Source organism: Meles meles, chromosome 1, assembly GCF_922984935.1.
Source record: "Meles meles chromosome 1, mMelMel3.1 paternal haplotype, whole genome shotgun sequence".
Classification (NCBI taxonomy): domain Eukaryota; kingdom Metazoa; phylum Chordata; class Mammalia; order Carnivora; family Mustelidae; genus Meles; species Meles meles.
The window spans coordinates 100409097-100430417 of NC_060066.1; the positions used below are offsets into that span (position 1 = coordinate 100409097).

At 34.0% G+C, this 21321-nt stretch overlaps 1 protein-coding gene across 5 annotated transcripts in view; it reads left to right on the top strand.

The window, feature by feature from the left end:
• The window catches only part of PCMTD1 (protein-L-isoaspartate (D-aspartate) O-methyltransferase domain containing 1), a 64727-nt gene that overhangs the window by 34020 nt on the left and 9386 nt on the right, over positions 1 to 21321 (top strand). For 4 of the 5 annotated variants that reach the window (XM_046005257.1, XM_046005247.1, XM_046005274.1 and 1 more), the window contains 2 exons: positions 8171 to 8273; positions 19755 to 19926. In XM_046005257.1, coding sequence (XP_045861213.1) covers positions 8171 to 8273; positions 19755 to 19926 — 275 coding nt within the window. Of the gene's footprint in view, positions 1 to 8170; positions 8274 to 13979; positions 14172 to 19754; positions 19927 to 21321 lie in introns of all 5 variants that reach the window. The other variant, XM_046005285.1, reaches the window with a different exon arrangement.

Sequence of the window (21321 nt, forward strand, 5' to 3'; positions counted from 1 at the left end):
TTCTTTATTTTGGATTCAAGCCCTTTATCAGAACTACAGTTTTTTTTGTTTGTTTGTTTTGTTTTTTTAAGATTTTATTTATTTATTTGACAGAGAGATCACAAGTAGGCAGAGAGGGAGGAGGAAGCAGGCTCCCTGCGGAGCAGAGAACTCCATGCGGGGCTCGATCCCAGGACCCTGAGATCATGACCTGAGCGGAAGGCAGCGGCTTAATCCACTGAGCCACCCAGGCGCCCCCAGAACTACAGTTTTCAAGTAATTTTTCATGCTTCTTAAACACCCCTTTTAGATCTATCTTGGCTCACTGAGCCAGAGAATCAGGGAGATCCAGAGTGGTCTTCCGCTCCCCTTCCCCATTCTTTCTGAAATGACAAAACACATTCTGCAGGTTCTCAGGGTTCTCTTTAAAGTAGACCACATTTTCTTCCTTAAACCAAACGAACCAAACTTCAGTTTTTCCTCTCCTTTTTTTTTTTTTTTTTTGGAGGATTTTTTTTTTTTCTTTTTAAGAATTATAGAAGCTCTTAGTATGTGCTTTATTTTGGGCTCTGAGCAAATCTGTTTTGAAAAGAACCATTTCATTTAGGCTAGTCATTTTCTAAAATCAGTAAAGTTTGTTACTATTTAAACTGTTCTTCTTAGTCCTAGTTAGACTTCTCTGCATCTTTTCTTCTGCCCACATAGCCTGTATTGAGTTGCCATTATTTTTCTATATCTTGGGGTTTTCCCCCCCTCACTTCTGGTGGTGGAGTGAAAGTCATTACTCTCAACCATTTCTTTCATTGCTGCTACCTCTAAAAAGAAATGATTTTGTGTTTATGCGACATTACTGCTAATTGTTACTGGGCAACAAACAGTAATGAAAATCTCAGATATTAGGAAATAGTATGGGTTTTAGAAATTTTAAAGTTTTCATAGTAATTTCTGGTTCTAAGTCCTTCTACTGTTCTTTGAAGTTATAAGGCAATCCCCTCAGTGGTGTGAAAGATCTTAAGGTGGTTCTCTGAGCATCTTGAGTTTTTATTTACCTTCGGGATTAACTCTACCCAACTCAGGATTATCCTTTTACCAAATACAGTTGATTCCTGTTGTTTGTGAATTCACTTCTTAAAATTTGTTAGATGGTGGCTTTTGAAGTCATTTGTGCACATGGCCATAAGCGCCAAATTACCAGTGAACCATTGTTCCTTGGGGAAGCATAACTCAAACTGTTAATAATTTTAAATCCTAAAAACTCATCCTGGTTGTTTATTTGCTTTATTTTACAAAAGAGAAAATGAGCTTCCAAATATTAAGAGATTTGCTTCAGAATGGCTCAGGAGGGGCCAGAAATGGACCCCAGGTTGTGCTGCATTGTCCCCTTCTGTCTCCATTGGCTAAATTTTCCTTCTGTTGTGTTTCTCATTCTGGTGAAAGGTACTTTTTTCCTACCAAAAATTACTTAGATGGAAACTTGGACATTGTACTGTTTTCTCTTTAATGATGTTTTGTGGAATAGGTAACATATTGGTAGGGTTAAAAAATATCCAAAAGACATAATTTATTAATTTTTATTTTTATTTTTTGAGAGAGAAAGAGAATGCCTTTGTGTTTGTTGGGAGACAGGCAGAGGGAGAAGAGAATCCCAAGCAGTCTCCATGCCCAGAGTGGAGCCTATCACAGGGCTTGGTCTCACAACCCTGAGAAATTAAGAATCAAACGCTCAACCACCTGACCCACCGAGGTGCCCCTTAAAAGGCATACTTTAAAAGGTTTTCCTTTTCTCCGTTTGATCTGGTTGTCTTTCCACTTCAAGAATAGCTTCATAGAGTCTGGGATACCTCTCCTTTTGCATAATACTCACATGATTGTAGGGATAATAGTTGACTTGAAGTCATATTTTTCTTAGGTATGTAAAGGAAAATATGTACTGCATTTTAGAAGATTCATATCAACAGCTAAAATTAGTAAGATTTCTTTGAAAGGAATGTATTTATCTTCTGTCTTCTGTGGAATGCCTGTTCTGTGATAATAACATAAAATGGATCTGACATATGCTTAATGACCTTTGCTAGTGTACTTTAAGACATGAAAAATACACATGTTAGGCTTTGTGTATATCATTTGCCTCAGTCTTGGTTGTGAACCTTTTAAGTTTGGGACCATAGCTACATTTTTTTTTTTTTGAAGATGTTATTTTATTTATTTGACAGAAAGAGATCACAAATAGGCAGAGAGGCAGACAGAGAGAGAAGGGGAAGCAGGCTCCCTGCTGAGCAGAGAGCCCAATGTGGGACTCCATCCCAGGACCCTGAGATCATGACCTGAGCCAAAGGCAGAGGCTTAACCCACTGAGCCACCAGGCGCCCCATAGCTACATTTTTGTACTTTACCATTCTTTTAAAAAAATATCGAATATTTGCGCCATCTGCTGAGGATACAGCAGTGCAGAAGACATCCTGTAATGTTGAAATTGTGCCTATCATCTCTGAACTAGCTGTAGAAGCATTGTGTCAATTTCATTGGCTGCTCTCTTCATTTAGTTCATAGTATTTATACTATGTGAATTGGTCGCTACACTGGCCCCAGCATATCTTCAGGTATTTCACAAGTAAATATCCAGTGGACTGAAAGAGCTGTTGAAAATGGCTTCCAGGGGAAATAATTGCATTAAAAAGAATTTAGATAAAAAGCTAAAGCTCTTCAAATTAACTTTGAAGACTTTCCCGTTTTGTAGGTGAGCATAGCTTTTTCTCAGTTTACTGAATTTCGTAGAAACGATTGATGTTAATGTTCCACTGTAGACATAGTCATAAGTTGTAAAGATACTAGACTTGACTATGAGCCTACTAGGTGGAAATATATAAATGAGCTGATTGTGATATCTGTTTTTGGTATTTTAGAGATGTAGTTTATGTAGGGGCTTGGATCCATTTTCTGTAACTGTGTAAACCAAAATGTTCAGATTTTGTGTAAATACTTGTCTGAGATTTAAGTGTAATAAAGAAAAACTGCTTATAAATCCATCAGGTGAGAGGAGCTCGAGGGACTGGAACTGGAACTTTCTGGAAAATTTTTCAGGATTTGCTTGTTAAGGCCTTTCCTAAACCTAGAGAGCAGAGAACCAAGTCTCTGGTCTAATCTTGGATATAATCCATCTAGCTTCAGAATGGTTACGCGAAGGTGGCCAGACTCAGTAAACATTTGACAGTGTTTGTTTTTCTTTAATTTGCTTGTTTTGTGTAATATAATAGGATGGAGAAACCGTAAGAAATTAATTGTATCTTAAGTGTCAATATTTGAGAGCTGTTTCTTTTTATCTAGTTAATGATTACCTAATCTTTTGCTGATTCCTTTTACTCCCCTTTCCTTTATCTACCTTTACAGTATTGTCTGTCTCTTTGTTAAACTCCGGGGTGCTCACGGGAGTGAAACCTAATCTTGTCTGCTTACCTATTACTGTCTCTGAATTCTTAGAACCTTACAAGTCTTTCCAAAGATGCCTTATTTTATATAACTGAAATTAGTAATAAAATATCATTGGAACTTCTAGAAGATATTTTTACATTACATATTTCAGTTCTTACTGAGAAACTTTACGCTGGTTTTCATAGAACCAAAAAACTGGTTCACCTGCTCCCTCTTGTGGTAAATACTTAGTTTTATCCATAATGCTTTTATTTGCAGTTGTTAACTCTTGGTAACACTTTACCAGTGAAGGCAGAGATTTGGATAGTCCAAATGGATTTTAAATATTAGGAGGATGTGGCTAGTGTGCTTGACCTGGGCTGCATTTAAGGTTATAGGCAGGACCTGGGCCATACCCTAGGAGATTCCCTCTGCCTGCCTAAGGTGGGAACCAAGCATTTACAGTTTAAATCAAATTAAATTCAATCTACCTTTAATTATTATTTAAAAATTCCCAGGTATGCAGTCAGGGTTGAGAACTACTTAGAGGTTATAGTTTTGCTTCTGTAGCTAATCAGTTCTGTATACACAGAGAGGGCATGTTATGATTTCTAATAATTTGTACCCGTTTTGTACTTCATAGTGTGTAAAGCACTTTTTACATAATTTACTTGGTTTTCCCAGGAACCAATTTTACTCAGTAGGAAAGACTTCAAAGGATAAGTGACTGGTCTCAGATTATGCAGCCATTAGGAGGAGGAACCAGGATTGAAACTAGGACATCTAACTTAAATCCACTCTCTTTCCCACCACTCCATAGAATGTAGATCTGAGTCCTCAGCTGAAATGATGGATCTTAAACTAGTTTATCTTGAGAGCTCTTCTGGTTTAGGTATCATAAAGAGGTTTTTTTGTTTTGTTTTGTTTTGGCCTGTAGCTGTGTTCTGTAAATTAGCTTTACTAAAACAAAATACTGAAGGCACTGAAAACTTCATTAAAATGTGTGTGAAGCTCTCCTGATTTCCCTGGATTGCCTTAGGCCAGCTCTAACCTGCATACCACACTCAAAACAGCCTTTCAGGGTGCCTCAGAGAAGGAAGCTGGAGTATTGGGTGTCACATAGGGTCAACATACATGTAAAAAAAAGATCTAGATATTGTATAGATTACTAAACCTAGTAATTATTGACCTTTATATAATAAATATGCTTTGATTATTGACTGATAGATGATAAATGAGGTAGATTAGATCCAACTACTACAAAGGAAAAATAGTCTCAATTTTATTATACTGGAATTTTGCTATATTTGTTATTGCTCTTAAAAATCACATCTAATATTAAATAGGATACCTAGGTTTTTCTAGTAACTATTTGTCTTAAGAAACTTTGACTTCTGTGTACTGTGTATATTTCAATTTTTTCTTTAATGTTTACCTTTTAAAGGTAATGGTCAACTGTTAGTACTTTTTAAAAAAATATGTATTACAAAAATGATGCATTTATCATTTTACAGAAAAACTTCACATTGGAAAATACAAAATAGCATTGGAAACTATTGAATACAAAATTAAATTTGCACTTTATCTGTTAGATGGTGTTAGAAAGTATTGACAAAGTTTGTCTTTTGGATACTGTTTCATTTTTTTCCATTGATCTTTCCATTGTACCTTTCTGTCAGAATTATTTGTCTGTTTATTTTATTAATTTGAAAAATCTCATACTGAAGTTTTTTCCCATCTCTTTGACTAGCTTACTATTTTTTGATTGAAAGGTTACAGGTATAGTTATAGTCAAGACACTTTAGGCAAAGGGTATATGTAATGATGGAAGTGTGTCCTTCTCACCCTAGATCTCTTATTTCCTTTCCTTAGAAGCAGCTTTGTGTGCTATTTTAGTTTTCTATTTAATATAGATGTCAAATATAAGTTTTAATAAACAGTATCACACTACATTTTTATCATACACTTGTCATGTTCTAGTTGCATATCACATTCTAAATAAATGAGATGTTGGTGACATTGCTATTTAAGTTCTGCCTTTTAATAATGCATTCTTTTAGATTTGTTTTTTCAATATTAATTATTACTGTTTATTAGTGATAAAGGTACTTCTCTGTGTTATTTAATTTTATTCACAAAAAATCATAAATGTTTTTGCACTAGACGTTAATACATGGTCTGTTCTGCATGTCTATGATATTGTTAAGTCCTTTATATGTTAGTGAAATTGTTTTCACTTTATGTTAAGGTAATGTAAAAAACAAGTTATATGAAAAACATTCTTAGGATATTTTCTGAATGAGCTTTAATCTTATTTCCAGAAGTTGTCACTTTGGTTTTATACTATAAGCAGAAAGTAAGGAAAGGAAAAGGACTTACCAGTGGTGTCTCCACGTGATGAACACCTGTGTAGTCTCTTTGATTTAGAACTCTGAAGGTCTGACTCCCTCTGTTAAGAAAGCAGTAAAGACTGAATAGAAGCCATGATTTCCAGATTCTTTACTTGACACCTTTATTGCAGTGCTTATGCATTTGGTCCTAACAGGAAACCTCAAATTACAGCAGTATTGATGTTTTTCATTGATCTCTTACCCATGTAGCCCTAGGGCGCCTGGGTGGCTCAGTGGTTTAGGCCACTGCCTTCGGCTCAGGTCATGATCTCAGGGTCCTGGGATCGAGTCCCGCATCGGGCTCTCTGCTCGGCAGGGAGCCTGCTTCCCTCTCACTCTCTCTGCTTGCCTCTCTGCCTACTTGTGATCTCTCTCTGTCAAATAAATAAATAAAATCTTTAAAAAAAAATAGTTGATTAGTATAGCTAGATTCTTAATGGATGATGAAAATATGGAAGTCTCTGTTTTACATTAAGCGGATCTCCTTTAAGGATAAAAGGAATTCATTTCATAGAACATATTTTCCTTATTATATACATAATGCTAAATAATTGTGGTTTAATTTGAGGTTTTAAATGAGGAAAATTTATTCAGTGATTCCTAACATTCTTTAATTCCTTATGGAAATTCAAGTTATCAAAATACTCAGATTTTATATAAATTAAAAAGATGTCACTGTGTATTCTTCTGTAAGTTTATTTTTAGCTACTTTATTTTTTGAAAAGTTTTTTTTTTTTTGACTCAGTTTATGGTAAAATAAGGAATTATAAGAGGTCTTAAATGCTATCAGATGGATGTTCCAGTTTTCAGATGAAGATGGTTCAATCATAGAGACAAAAACAAATCAAAACATTTAAGTTTGCGTCAGAATAATTTAAAAGTATAAAAACAGTGCAAAGGGAGTTAATTCTATGTGTTGTATTTTGATGGATCGGATAACTTTTTTATTTAACCTCCTTATCTGACTAAATTTTTCAAATAGAGCCAGTTTTGTTTTGTTGTTTTTAATAATACTAGTCAAATGCAATATGATAGAAATGTAGTAGGTTAAAGCATTATCTGATTCTGGCTTGAAGATAGTCTCCAAATATTTTGGTTTAATTTTTATAGTTAAGGTAGTTCTAGATCACTTTTTTTAAATGTGCCCACTGAACTTTCAAACATGGTAATTGGTGACTTTTGTTGTTGTTGTTATTTTAAAAAATCTTAGAGATCAGTAGAACTTCATCTTACATTGTATTTTTTTTGTTTTTAAAGATTTTATTTTATTTATTTGACAGAGAGAGAGGCAGGCAGAGAGAGAGGAGGAAGCAGGCTCCCCGCGGAGCAGAGACCCAATGCGGGGCTCGATCCCAGGACCCTGAGATCATGACCCGAGCCGAAGGCAGCGGCCTAATCCACTGAGCCACCCAGGCGCCCCCTTATATTGTATTTTAATGACATTCGGTAGGAAGCATGTTGAGTTAATTAGTTCCTAAGATACAAAAAGTATGTGTAAGATAGAGAAATACATACTCAAACTTTTTCCTAGGAGACCAATTCCAAAATAACAAAATATGTAACAAAAATATAGAGTGGAAAACCCTGTCGGCTCAATTTTGGAAGTTCAAAAGCAACTAGTGTAATGAGAGGAGTTGGTGTGTGTGTATTACTTTCATGTTGTCTCATGGGGCAGGCAGTAATGCACAGGTTTAGGAAATGTGAGTCCTGTAGGTCATATTCTCAGCGAAGTATATCAGGATGCCATCTGAGGACCATCTCCTGGGCTCACTCATCTTTTTCTTGTTCCTGTGATGTCACTTATCCATGGCTATGGGTAAAAAGAAATTCTAAGTGAAGTGTGAAGTGTGCTAGAACAGGAGAGTAAGATCAGCTCTGCAATGAAGTGTCTCGATGGCCCAGTGTCTGCTAGACACTGGGAGCTACAAAAGTCAGAACATAGAATGTGGTCTTGCCCTCCAGGAATTTAACATATAGTGGGTTGGTGTGCGATATTTATAAAGCATCTATGTTAGCCCATGGTTTCGCGCATTTTAGAATTGCCGAATTTTTAGAAATGATAAATGAAAATGTAATGGTAAAGAACTTATGTAGGAATGTAATTATTTCTTCGTCAATATTGTCCTGACAAATAGGCTTTTCTTTTGAGAGAACTCTTTATCACTTACCCTTTCTGTTTTTCTTTTCTTTATTTTTAATTAGAACCATAGAAGTAGTGAGGTTTCCATTTAGCATTTTAAATCTGGCTAGCAGATGTGCATATATTTAAGCTTTTAAGTGCTCCTGTGATAGATAAATGAGCAGAAATTAAAAGAGCTCTGTAAAGACATATTACTAATATAAATATATATATGTGTGTGTGTATTATAAAAATGCTGCTGCTACAATTGCAGGTCCTTTTGGAATAAATCATGGGATTGAGCTTCATTCAGATGTGGTGGAATATGCCAAGGAAAAACTGGAGAGCTTCATCAAAAATAGTGATAGCTTTGATAAGTAAGTATTCATATCTATAGTTTTGGTTTGAAAGCAGCTGATAAGTAGATATATACGACATGTGTGTTCCTTAGTGCTATTAATTTATTGATCCTGAATTACTCAATTGAATGCAGCAAAAATCAGTGTGGTATAAAATGACTAAAGAAATTAAGTTAGAAAAATTATTTGATACTGTAATTTTTGTTCTACCCAAGCGTATAGTAAATTACAAATAAATAACTTATAATTCTGTATTACCATCACTTTATTAGTGATGGTAATGTTTCATTCATTAGATAGCATACAGGTACTTTTTTGGAAAAAGAATGTAAAGATGCTTGGCTTTAGAGAATTCTGGAACTGGTTTTATACCTTTGGAATGGTATTTAAGAGATCTGCCTTCTTTATAAAATAAGGGTGATACTTGTTAGCATACAAAGTTTTTTAAAAACATTGAATTTAAAAACATTGAATTACCTTGTAATGTAGCTAGAGATAATTATGATAGAAATATCTTGATCTACTTTGTGATAGGGTTGTGTTTGAGCAATTTCTCTAGAAAACCACGGTTTTAAACTCCTATTTTGCCTTAAAGAAATACTGCACAGACTTTGGTCCTTAGCCTGGCAGGGGAGTCTTCTTGGTGTGTAATGTTACTAAATTCAGCAGCGTCAGAACTATGGGTCAGTAGTGTCTTATGCTAAAATCCATGAACTCTGAGATTGTAAAAATTTGACAGCATTTATATCTCTCAACTCATACTTTTAAAGAAAGGAAGTTCTAAAATCTTAGAACACTAGCTTACAATTGAATCACCTTCTATAGCAAAATTTTAGTACAAAACCAGAGTTCCAACTTGGGCTTTTTGGGAGTGGGTCTTCTTCACTCATCTCTCTACACCCTGGCCATGACCATGGAGTTGAGAAATTGGAGGTCTGAGTCAGAGCTGAGGGTTTTTTCCCAGAGAGTCTTAAGCTTGAGACAGTGTATTTTCCTTCTTTTCCATTCTCTGCCTTTTCTCTCCCTCCACTTGCTCTTTGCTTTTACTCTCCTTGCCTTTGGCCCCGTGTGTCTGTCCTTTGGCAAGTGGCAATTAATTGGTTGAAGAACAGAAAACTGCTACAAAATCTTTAGTGTTACAAAGGGAAGGAGAGGTCTTGTGTGTATAGGTGTGATTGTAATTGGGTTATTAAAGACCTCAGGCAGGCTTGAGAGAGTTGGAAAACATTCAGGTTTATTTTGTTCTATAATTAATACAGTGTATTTGAGCAAGCTATTTGAATTTTCTGCATCAACTTGCTGAATACCATCATTTATCTTATTTCTGTTTGTCTTTATAAACAGTTAAAATTTAATTCACATTTTACATTTTGAATCATTTTTCAAGTGCTTACCGTGTTGGTTCATATTCTGTTTCCAAGAATAACAAATTGTTTGATAGAAATAAAATAGTTTCTAGCCTGTGTTGTTTTATAAGAACTTGGGATTCAATTTCACCATTCTTTTGTATCTCGTGTTTCTGTTTGATGATTTGTAGCATGTTAAATGCTTAAGATGAAATGAGAATTTTTTATATTGTTTATTAGAGCTATAGAATTTTGTTGAATTTATTGAATTCCTATTGTATCTGTTTTGATGTTGAAAGAGTGTACACATAAGGACTTTGTGAATACATTTGAACTAGAAAATATAAAAGTACTATTAGTAGAAGCCAATGTTTGAGGTCTAACTTAAGGTCTATTATATACTAGATAGAAGTACATTTCAGGCAGAACACACTCAAGGATGAACCTTGAATCACTGAAGCACCTTTGTACAAGTACCTCTGGAGCTCAAGTTTATTACTGACAAGTGGGCATGGTCCTGGGAAACAGTAAAATATGTCTTTATTCAAAGAATTTATGTGTTGATGTAATTTAAATATTAAATAATCCCCAACAGAGAAGTTTGAAGACTATATATTTGTGTCTCAATTTTAAAAAATTTTCTGAAATTATTTCTATATAATTGTAAAATGATTAGATTTCCTTGTATTTCTTGAGTTTTGTTGTTATTCTGTTAAGCAGATTTGTTACTCATAAAATGATGAATCATAAAATATGGTGACATGACTGATATACATGTTTCTTTATAATTTTCAGTGGTCTTATTTTAGTTTAAATAATTAGTCAGACTTTTTAATCTAGTTCTTTCTGAACTGTTGCAGCTTATTTTAAAAACAGATTCAGACATTGATAAACCAGTCTAAAAAAACTAGTTCTGGAAATGTTATCTGTTCTGGTCTTCAGTAGTGTTATGAAGTGTCAGTAAAAATTTTCAGATTATAAAAGTATCTTGCATACAAAAAGTAGTAAGTACTGGGAAAATGTTTCATTTTCCGTAAGCTTAGTGATGTGTAACTCATTGGGCTCCTTTTTTGATCTTGATATTACTTGGTTTTGGTGATAGAAATTCTAAAGGTATAATGGTTTTCTTTCTATCTTGTGTTTTGATGATTTCTTCACAATTTTTCTTGATGTTTGTGGGTGATATTTCCACTTATAGTCAATTTTTGAATTAGAAAAACTTGAGGAGCAGGTCATTTTAAAAATCCCATTTCCAAGCAGTTTCATTATGTCTAATTGTATATGGGTTATCAAAATACATATTTTAATTAACAAAATATAAAGTAACTCTGTTACATTATTTGCTATTTTTGTATTCCTTAGTACCAGATCATCCTTGATTATGTGTAACACAGAGAATAGACCGCTAAAACCTAATACTCTTCCAATCTTACTTAACCTGTTTGTTTGGATCTTTTTTATCAGTTCTTTTTTCAAAAGTGTTGTTATGTCACTTATGATTTAAATTGTATCTTATAAATCTGTTGGAAATCATAATGAACTGTAAATGCAGTAGATGGGAAAGAATCTATAAACTATATATATATATATATGTATATATTTGTGTGTGTGTATATATATATATATATATATATATATATATATATATATATGGTAAGGTGACTGTTTAAAAAGTACAAATGTGTGTTTTTAATGTGTGCTTTATAAAGCAGGCTTGGTTCCTGAGTCTTGGAAGTAGCATTTCTTCTTTTAGAAGAAAGAATCTTTGTTGTAATGTATATACTTTAGTTTCCATGCCTTACTCTTGTATCAGCAAATGAAATAATTTGGAGAGGCTGCTCTGAATTTACTGTATTTGGAGATGGGCAGGAAGGGGGAGCTCTCCTATATGGTTTATCCCTTCGTTCTACCTGTGGTATTTCCAGAATTGCTGAAATTCCCTTATAAAACTGACATTTAATTTCAAAGGTCTTCCTAAATATTGGCAAAACTTTTCCAGTAAAGGACCAAATAGTAACTATTTTGGGTTTCCTGGGCTAAATGATCCGTGTAGCAGCTGCTCAACTCTGCCATTGTAGTGCAGAAGCAGCCTTAGACACCATGAAAGGGAGTGGGTATGGGGTGTTCTAGTAACACTTTATTTACAGAAAGATGCAACAGGCTGGATTTGGCCTGTCTGCTGCCCCCTCTTCTGCTCTTCACACAAACTCTTTAGAACACCTTTATTTTAGCCCACTCTGATCTGGACGAGTTTTGGGGCCTAGGTTTTAAAGGCTTTTATTAGGGAAGAAGTTTGCACTAGGTCAAATTATAATCAGTATTTGTGCTTGAGCAGTAAGCAAAATAATCTCTCCAGTTACAGGAACTTGGAAGAGTAAGTCAGTTGAAGTAGCCTGAATTGTAAACTTTTATCCCCTAAATACTTTGCAAATGAGTAGTAATTAGTATAATATTTGTTCATATCAGTAGTCATGTACTTCTATGTGTACATGTGCATGAGGTTGACTTAGCTCTCTGGAATGCATGATTTGGAATGTGCCATTTCCTTACAACAGATGAGTCCTCCTATTTCCCCTCAGTTTCGAGGGTACTGTAGCTGACTTTGGAAATATTCTAACATCAGTAGCCAAATGAGTGCAGCATGATTTGATTTATTTGAAAATTTTCATTCTATTTAAACAGGGAGGACTATTGTTTCTATGCAGTTTGTCATACAAATGAGTCATGATAGGAGTACTGAAAACAGTAATGAGATAATAAAAAATAATGTGTTGTCTGTTCATTAAGTACTATGTACCATTCATTCTAAGTGCTTAGTCCACAGCCCAGCAGGCAATATTGGTGTCCACATTGCCGAGGTGGGAAAACTGAGGAATAGACAGGCTGTGACCTCATTAAGCCAGCCTTCTTATTTAGTTCTGATTTAGCTGTGGTTATGTAAACACTGATTTATTCTAATATTTCCTCCCAGCAGTAAGCTGCTACCCATGGATTACTGTTGAGCAACTGAGCTCCAGATTAAAAAGTTGAAGCAGCACTTACTTTCTCATCATCTACTTCCCTCAGGTTAGAATTAAGGAATGCTGTTAACATGGTTAATTGCACCACAGCTTTTTATTACAAAGCACACCTACTGTATTCATTAATGAAACTCCCCTATGGTATGAGTTACTTTTGAGGGCAGAGATGACTGGGAGAGACAATGCAGTGCTCAATTTTAGTTGAGGCATAAATTTTGGGTTTTTTTTTTTTTTTTTGAGGCATAAGTTTTAAGTGTAGAGTTAGTATTTTAGAATATTTATTTAATTGATTTATGACAGTATCTAGTGGCATAAGTTTATCTTTAATTAGGTTCATTTTTCATGTGATTTGATTTACATTGGAAAAATTAAATGCTTCCAAATCCTGTCAGCTTTGTCATGAGAGTAATCCTGCTTCATCTTTAAGAGAATTACGGCATACTTGAAGTAGTTTTGCTATCTACAAATAGATATTCAACATTATTGCAAAATATTTCTCAGATATTTGAATGGTTTGATATACCAATAATATTCAGATGGTAGTTTTATAACAGTTATTTCAGGTTGTATACCGTTTTTAAACATTCAAGAGGTGGTAACAAATGCTTGAGAATAGCCATCAGGGCTGTTTATCAGTTATGTATTTTAACATCAATGAGAGATGGAATGGGGAAAAGTTGGACGGCTTCAAAATATTTATAAGAGAATAAATCATTGTTGAAATACTTGAAGGCTCACTTTTCTGTAATGTACCTGCACATTTCCTATAAAGTGTTCAGAGATTGTTTTTGATGCCATGGATTTTCCTAAAGCTTCATTCAATGGGAGAAAAATATGTGTGCTTACTCTTAATATTTTGCTTTAAATAATTCTTGAATTATTCTGAGATGAGTTTGGTGCAGTTGGAAGGGAAACACTTGAAAAGGTAAAGTCTTTGATTTTTTGAATTTTACTTTATTCAGTAGCTTAATAATTGATTGTAAGAGTCTTTGAATGGTATAACTGCATTTGGAGATCAAGATAAAATGTTTCCCTGGATTTTCTTCCCAGTGGAAAGTTTTGAAGTTTTGTCTTGTTTTAACTAAGTAGTCATACCTCTTAAAACCCAAAATGTGTATTTTGACAAAAGTGTTTTAAGAAAAAGAGGTTTCTATGATTCATTTGGCAGATTGTTTTGGATGAGATATAAGAACAAGGTAGAATTTTCTCCTATGACCTTGAAATCCTTTATTCCATTGGAATAATTGTCTAAACTTTGAATGACAGCATCCTGTGGCACATGATAAACTAGGTGTGCAAATTTTCAGCCCCCACTTCAACAGTGTATTGAAGGGGAATGTTGTTTTTTCTACTCTCAGTCAGCTCCTAGACCTAGACTATCCGTCTAAGAGGGAAGCTGCAGGGCAAGGCTAGGTCACCCTGATCTCCTAGCAGCTTATCAAAAGAATTATATGGGCAAGTTGGCAAGGTCCCTGCTGTGAAGGAAATCATCTGTCCATCTCCAGACGAAGATATTCCAACACGCACCTATAAAGAAAACCACTGCTAAGGTAAGTGATGAGAATCCCGATGTTATTTTGGGCAAGTGTTCATGTTGTAAACCAAGATAATATGTGCTCTATATTTTCCACAAATGATTTCCAGTGTACACTTTAGTAAGAGTGTACCCTATATTTTCCCCTCTGCATAAAAATCTAAAAACAGTTTCTAGATTTTCAGATTTAAATCAACAGGTGATTATGTAAGTCTAATGTGAATCAATCTGTAGTTATTACACGTATTTCAGAACTGTTTATTTTGTATACACATAAGTTATATTGTTAGGTATAATTCAGTATAATTTAGGAGTGTGAGTCATCTCCATCTGGGAAGTTGTGTTTTAGAAATTTTCTTCAAAGAGTAAAAATGATTGCTACTTTTCATTTTACTAACAGAATTTTAATGAACTTTCCTAAATTAAGAATAAAAATTAGGTCAAGCATGCGTGAATCATACTTATATGAATACAATACTAACCACATAGGAAATGCCATTTTGGTATACCTCTTGCTTTCCCCCCCACTCAGGTTTTGTATAGTATGTGGTTGATGTGAAAAAATGGAATTTGGATTTTCCTTTTCACTATTTTTAACCTAGATTTTATGTATAGATCTATAAATAGTGTAGTACTATTTTGTAATAAACTGAAAACTTCTGGTTAGTTTATTGCTGAAGTCTTCCAGATTATACACAAGTTGTATTTGTGGTTTAAAACATGTCCTTTGCCTCTGTAGAGGTTTGTGGAAACCTAGGTGAGCTGCAGCGTTCAGAAGATAGTGAAAGCCTACGGAAGAAAATGTTTTCTTTCTTTTCCTGTCTACATTGGAAGACTAAGTAGGAATTGTAATTTACTTTGATAACATGGTAGTCATCATCCATGTCTCCAGTCACTTGTTTAGTTCTTTGTAAATATTGGCATGAACATGATCTGACGCAGGTAGGACCATATCCATAAACATTGCCCTAAATATTTTTAATCATAGACTTTCTCAAAAAATATTGTTAGCCCTGGAATTGGTATGGGTTTATTTATGTGAAATGCTATTATAAAAATAAGCCATAGTTTTAATACTAGAATACCAAATGTCTAAGTAAAATCCTCAACTATGTACTTAGTTAGAAATACTAAAGCTCATCTTTAAGTCCTTTATTAGAAAAGATAATCCATTACCCATTTATTTTTTATATCTGTGTGTGTGTGTATGTGTAATTGCGATTTGAGAATTTTTTTGTGTTCTTTACTGACGTGAAGGGTTCATGTATTACTGGTAGAAAAGATCAAGCCACAGTTAGAAAAAGAATCCCCAGATAGGACAGTCCCTGGTAGATGTTTTTCTTAATAACCACTAAATTGGTAGTGTTACCATTTTTTTGTGATGTGTTTGGCATGTGAATTTTCTACTGTGTTCTAGATGTTTTAGTGCCAACATTTAAAAATACACAATGTTCTCCCCAGTGTTACTTTTGTCCCTGCAGTTTTACTATTTTGTATTTAGAAATAGTCCAATTCTTTAGAACATCTCAAGTTTGATTAACCTTTCAAGTTTGAGTATTCTGTTAAAGGAAATTACTTTGACTATGGTAAATGAAAGTGTAAAGATCCCTTATGTATTTGTTAGAAATATATGTTCCATTTGCATTAGTAGAAATTGATAGATTTAGAGATCTTATTTTCAGTATAATGATCCTTTGTATTACTCCCTAAGTGGAAGCAAACGTACTTGTTTTAATCTCTATTACAGGGGAAGAAAGCATTAAGTTGTTTCCTAAAATTATGGTGGCTTATTTAAGATTTTCAGAAAGGCCCCCGAAAAGTGCCTTTCAGTTATAGAACAGTTGATTTATTCATTAAAAACAAAGATTTTTTTAATTATTTGAATTTTGCTTTTTTAATTATCTTGAGAAAAACTGTAACATAAGGTTATGACTTTCTATAGTGATTAATTTAGTAAAACAAGAACCATCATATTGATATAGAAAGTGTCATAGGCATATATTTTTCCTGTAACTTTCTGGGCAAGTTTCTCTTCTAGCCCTGAGCTTTTTTTTGCGTTCATGTTCAAAGTTGGCAGGTGGAAAAGTTGACAAAACATTTATTTTTTATATGGTTCAACTCAGTAAATACACTTTGAGGACTGTAGTAGGTAATGGAGATACATTTTAAAATTCAGAAGAAATGCAGAAGTAACAGGAAAACCGGGAGAATGTTTCAAAGGGAAGATTGTCTTAAGGAGAAAGTATTTGAAGCTCTTAGTACAGGTGATAGATAAGTAAAAGGGTATTTATTTAGTATCTTCAGTTTATGTGGCTGTTGAAATACGCACAAACACATATTCTCATGCACTCACCTACCCTTATACACATAAATATAAAAGAAATATTGAGTTATTTTATATTTATTTTGGACTAAATCTTTGAAATCCCATGTGAATTTTATCCTTTAAGTACATTTCGATTTGGACTAGCTGCATTTTAAAGGCTCAGTATCCGCATGTGGCTAGTGACTACCATCTTGGCTGCCGTGCACCTCTAGATTGACCTGTCTCATCTTTCAGATCTTGACATTTCTCAGGGAAACTTTCTCTGATTCCATAGGTCTGTCCATTTCCTTTCATCCTCAGTTTTATGGAATCCTATTCCTTTCTTTTAGATAAAGCATTTATCATAGTTGTAAATCTTTATTACTGTGATTCTTCGATGTTCATCTCTTCAACTAGATGTAGGCATGATTGTTTCCCATTGTCTTTTCAATCTTTATACAAAACAGGTGCTCATTAAATAATATTTCACTTAGTGAATTGTACTTATTAATAGTATAAGGAAATTTGACCAGAATCACACTTTTGATTTTAAAATCAGGCACTGAATTCTTTCTAATTAATTTTTTTTGGGATGAGGACGTACAAAATACCACTTATCTGAGAAGTGGTTTTAATTATAAGTTGTTTACTTACAGTGGTATTGTCCTAGGTAATAGTTCTCTAAGCTGTCATTCATTTTTAATAAGTAGAAAGGTTTTAAAACCATAAATGTATTTTTGAGTTTATTTAACAGACTTGATAAAGAGGTTTTAATAATTTAATTTTTAAAATATAAATTCCCTGCTCATATTTATCCTGAAAATAAGACTAACTTAAATATTATAAAATTAAATTATTTAAGATGAATTTTTATAAGAATAAATATTTTTAGATAGACTTCATTGAAAATAGTCTAACTTTCTCATTTTAAAGAATGCTTATTGTGAGATTGGTGGAAATGATTAAACCACATGATTCACGTTATCTTATTAGTTAAAAGTCAAGAAATTATATTTTAGCCATATTTTAGACAGTCATAAGTTTTACCATAGTCTTGAGTTTAAAAGGAATTTAAGCATGGTCCCCGACATAAGTTAGTTTACACTTCCTATGTACTATGCAAATAGAATGAGATACTGTTAAGTAGAGTTGGGTAAGATTTCATTTCTAAAACTAATATTTGAACTGTATCTTGAAGGGATAGTAGGCATTTATCAAGGGAAGAGGAGAAGGAAGGGTATTTCAGTCAAAGGAACAGCATATACACAGATACAGGGTTTCAAAAGATTTTGGAATAGTTCCACTATATAACTAGGAGCACACACAATTGACCCTTTCACAACATGGGTTTAAACTGTGTAGGATGGCTTAAATGCAGATTTTGTTATGGTAAATTACGATAAATATGTTTTCTTCTATTATTTTCTTTGGCTTTATTATAAGAATATAGTATACAATACATGTAACATACAAAGTATGTGTTAGTCAACTGTTTATGTTATCAGTAAGGCTTCTCAACGGTTGTTAGTAGTTATGTTTTTAGGGAGTCTTAAGTTATACTCAGATGTTTGAGGAAGGAGGTTAGCACTCCTAACGTCTGCCTTGTTCAAAGGCCAACTGTATTCAGTCTGGCTACAGCATAGTATTGGGCGGGGAGAGTGTGGGGAAGGCAGAGCCAGGAAATGAATCTGGCAGAACAATTTGATGGTAAGGTCATAAAGAGCCCCATGTGGTACTGTATGGGAATTTCACCCTATCCTGTGCAATAGGGAGCAAAATGATGGAAGAGTCCTAAAAAGTGTGAGCAGCAAGGAGATAGTTACAGTGAAAGAAATAATTGGACATGAACTACCTTAGAGTGGGGGGTGTGCAAAAGAGAGTAAACACTGATGACTCATGCCACCCCAACCTCACACCCCTTCCCAGCCTACCCCTGGCCCCTCCACTAAGAAGACAGGATACCGAAGACAAGGCATAATTCTGGTAAACTCCTCTTTAGATATTAATGAAGATAATGCCTCTTAGTGAATTTTAATGGAAACTTATGTAATAAGTCCATTAATTACTAAAGGAATAGGATGTGTTTAACAAAGTAGAAATGATTATGATTCAGTCAGTGTCATTTTTCACTACATGCTGAAACTTTTAACGTAAATTATTTCATTCTCAAATAATAGCCTGATTTTTGCCGTGTGGTCATATTAACTTTAATCAACTTAAAAGTAAAAGGATATTCCATGAATTAGTTTTTTTAAAAAGATGACATGTTTTATTAGTGCATTGGGGTTTTAATTAAAGTTGTTATATGTTAGAAACTGTTTTCCGAATTGTTAAAATTTAAGGACTAAAGTAGAAGTCTAAATAGGGTAGTTTGTAAAAGCATAACTATATACCATGAACCAACACTGTAACCAGGAACAAGTGGCCTGGGTAAGATGCCTTTGCTTTGAAACTGTATCTCCTTCTGTTGCATAGGGAGATCACAGGGGCCAAAGCAGCAGTAACATCTGTAACAATCCTGTAACATAGCCCTGCTAAAATCTATTAGGAAAATCTCCCTAATCTTAGTGGTTGCTAAGGTGTGTGGTCAGGGCATTGGTGTCTTTTCCTGACAAAGTTTCCACTGTTAGCCATAGCAAAAGTAATCAGAGATAAATACTGCATGAGCTCTTGCCATTGCCACTGACCCGTCAGCTTTTTTTGGAAAGGGCAGTGGAAGGTGAACCTTTTCTTGTTTGCTTGACCCTTGTGATTCTCATCCTTAGTATATATATTTTGTGGTGTATCACAAGATTGGTATCCTGAGGGGCTTTTCATTATGTTCATTTTTTAAGTATTTTTTTTAAAAGATTTTATTTATTTATTTGACAGAGAGAGAGCACAAGCAGAGGGAACGGGAGAGGGAGAAGCAGTCTCCCTGCTGAGCAGGGAGCCCGATGCGAGGCTCAATCCCAGGACCCTGGCATAATGACCTGAGCTGAAGGCAGAGGCTTAACCAACTGAGCCATCCAGGCGCCCCTGATTATGTTCATTTTTTTAAGCCCTAAGTGAGGGTTCAGTATGCAAAAAAATAGATTAATGCTTTGAAAACATGCACTATATCATTGATGATAAAACAATATATTTGACCAGTTAAACTTCATAAATATGATATTTAAATCAAATTTCTTAATGATATTTTATCCTAAAATTAATTTTGGTAACTTCACTATTTCAAAGAACTGAATTATGTTAAATTTTTTTAGATCTGATCTTTGTTTAAATGAATTAAAATAGATTTGTTTTTTCATACAGATTTGAGTTCTGTGAACCTGCATTTGTGGTTGGTAATTGCCTCCAGATAGCATCTGACAGTCATCAGTATGATCGAATTTACTGTGGAGCTGGTGTCCAGAAAGACCATGAAAACTACATGAAAATATTACTGAAAGTTGGAGGCATTCTAGTCATGCCTATAGAAGATCAGGTAACTTCTGTTGTCCTTTGCTTAAACACAGTAGTTTAGGATGGGAAATAAAATCAGTGAAAATTGGTTGTAATTTTAGACAAGTACACTTTATAGATCTATCTATATATTTAAAAAAATACAAAAACTTTGAAATGGATTCTTAATTATGGAACCAAAGAAAATACAGAAGAAATCCTTTATACTAGGATTTGAAGAGATTTGGTCTTTCACCAGAGCTTAGCTACTACCTGTGTGTTGTTTGCCGAGTTGCTTCCTAACTACAGTTTCTTTACCTGGGGCTTTTTAACTGAATGTGATGATCTCTACTAACTGCTCAGTTTCCAACATTCTTTAGTTCTTTAAACATATGAAAAAGAAAATCTATTTTGGATTTGGTTTGGACTCCTTAAATCCATTAAAGAAACACTTTAGTACTAGATAGACTTATTTGAAAATATTTTTCAGCGGTTTGCCTGCCCTGGTTTAGAATTATTAGGTATATTAAATGTATGAAATACTGATGTATTCAGAAAATGGGTGGATCTTTCAAAAAGAAATTACTTAATGTATGAAAATACATTTCAAAAAAAATCTTTAATATTTATATTAACCTAAGTTTGAGATGTTTAAAATGCCTTGTGTTTTATACAGTAGAAGATTAATTTTATAAGACAACTGGGACCTTGTATAATCCTAGGAGGAGTCCCTTAATATCACAGCATGTTACTTGCAGTTCAGTAGATTTCATCATTACCATGCACTGTGCTATGTGGCAAATTGTTTGTCAGTTATTAAAAAGACTTAATAAAAACGTTTATTAAAAAACATTCCTAGAAAAATGTTGAGAGTCCCAGAGGAGCAATCTTCTGTTTTCTCTTAAAGATATATTTTCAAATACTTAAGATATGGCTTCCCATTGGTATTTCATTATATGTGCTGCCAAAGCGAGCACCCCATTGGTATTTTATTAAATATTAATTACATACTATTATGCTAATGTCAGATATAATGCACTGATTTTTATAATAGAAATTGAAGATTTTAATTCAACTTGATCAAGCCATGTACTGAGCTAATATTTTTTTCCAAGGACTGGGGATGGGTTTTTGCCAGGTAGGTAAAACTTCTAATCCTTTTGTGATTAATTCCATTATTTGTGAAATACTAATTTGGGATTAAAATTAGAATCTGTATTTTATTACTATAATGGAGCACCATGAAATTGAGTCTTTGGTACACTAATCAGAACATGGTTTTGGGGTGCCTAGGTGGCTCAGTCAGTTAGGCAGCTGCCTTCAGCTCGGGTCATGATTCCAGGGTCCTGGGATCGAGGCCCATATTGGGCTCCTTGTTCAGCAGAGAACCTGCTTCTGTCTCTTTCTCTGCCTGCTGCTCTGCTTACTTTTACCCTCT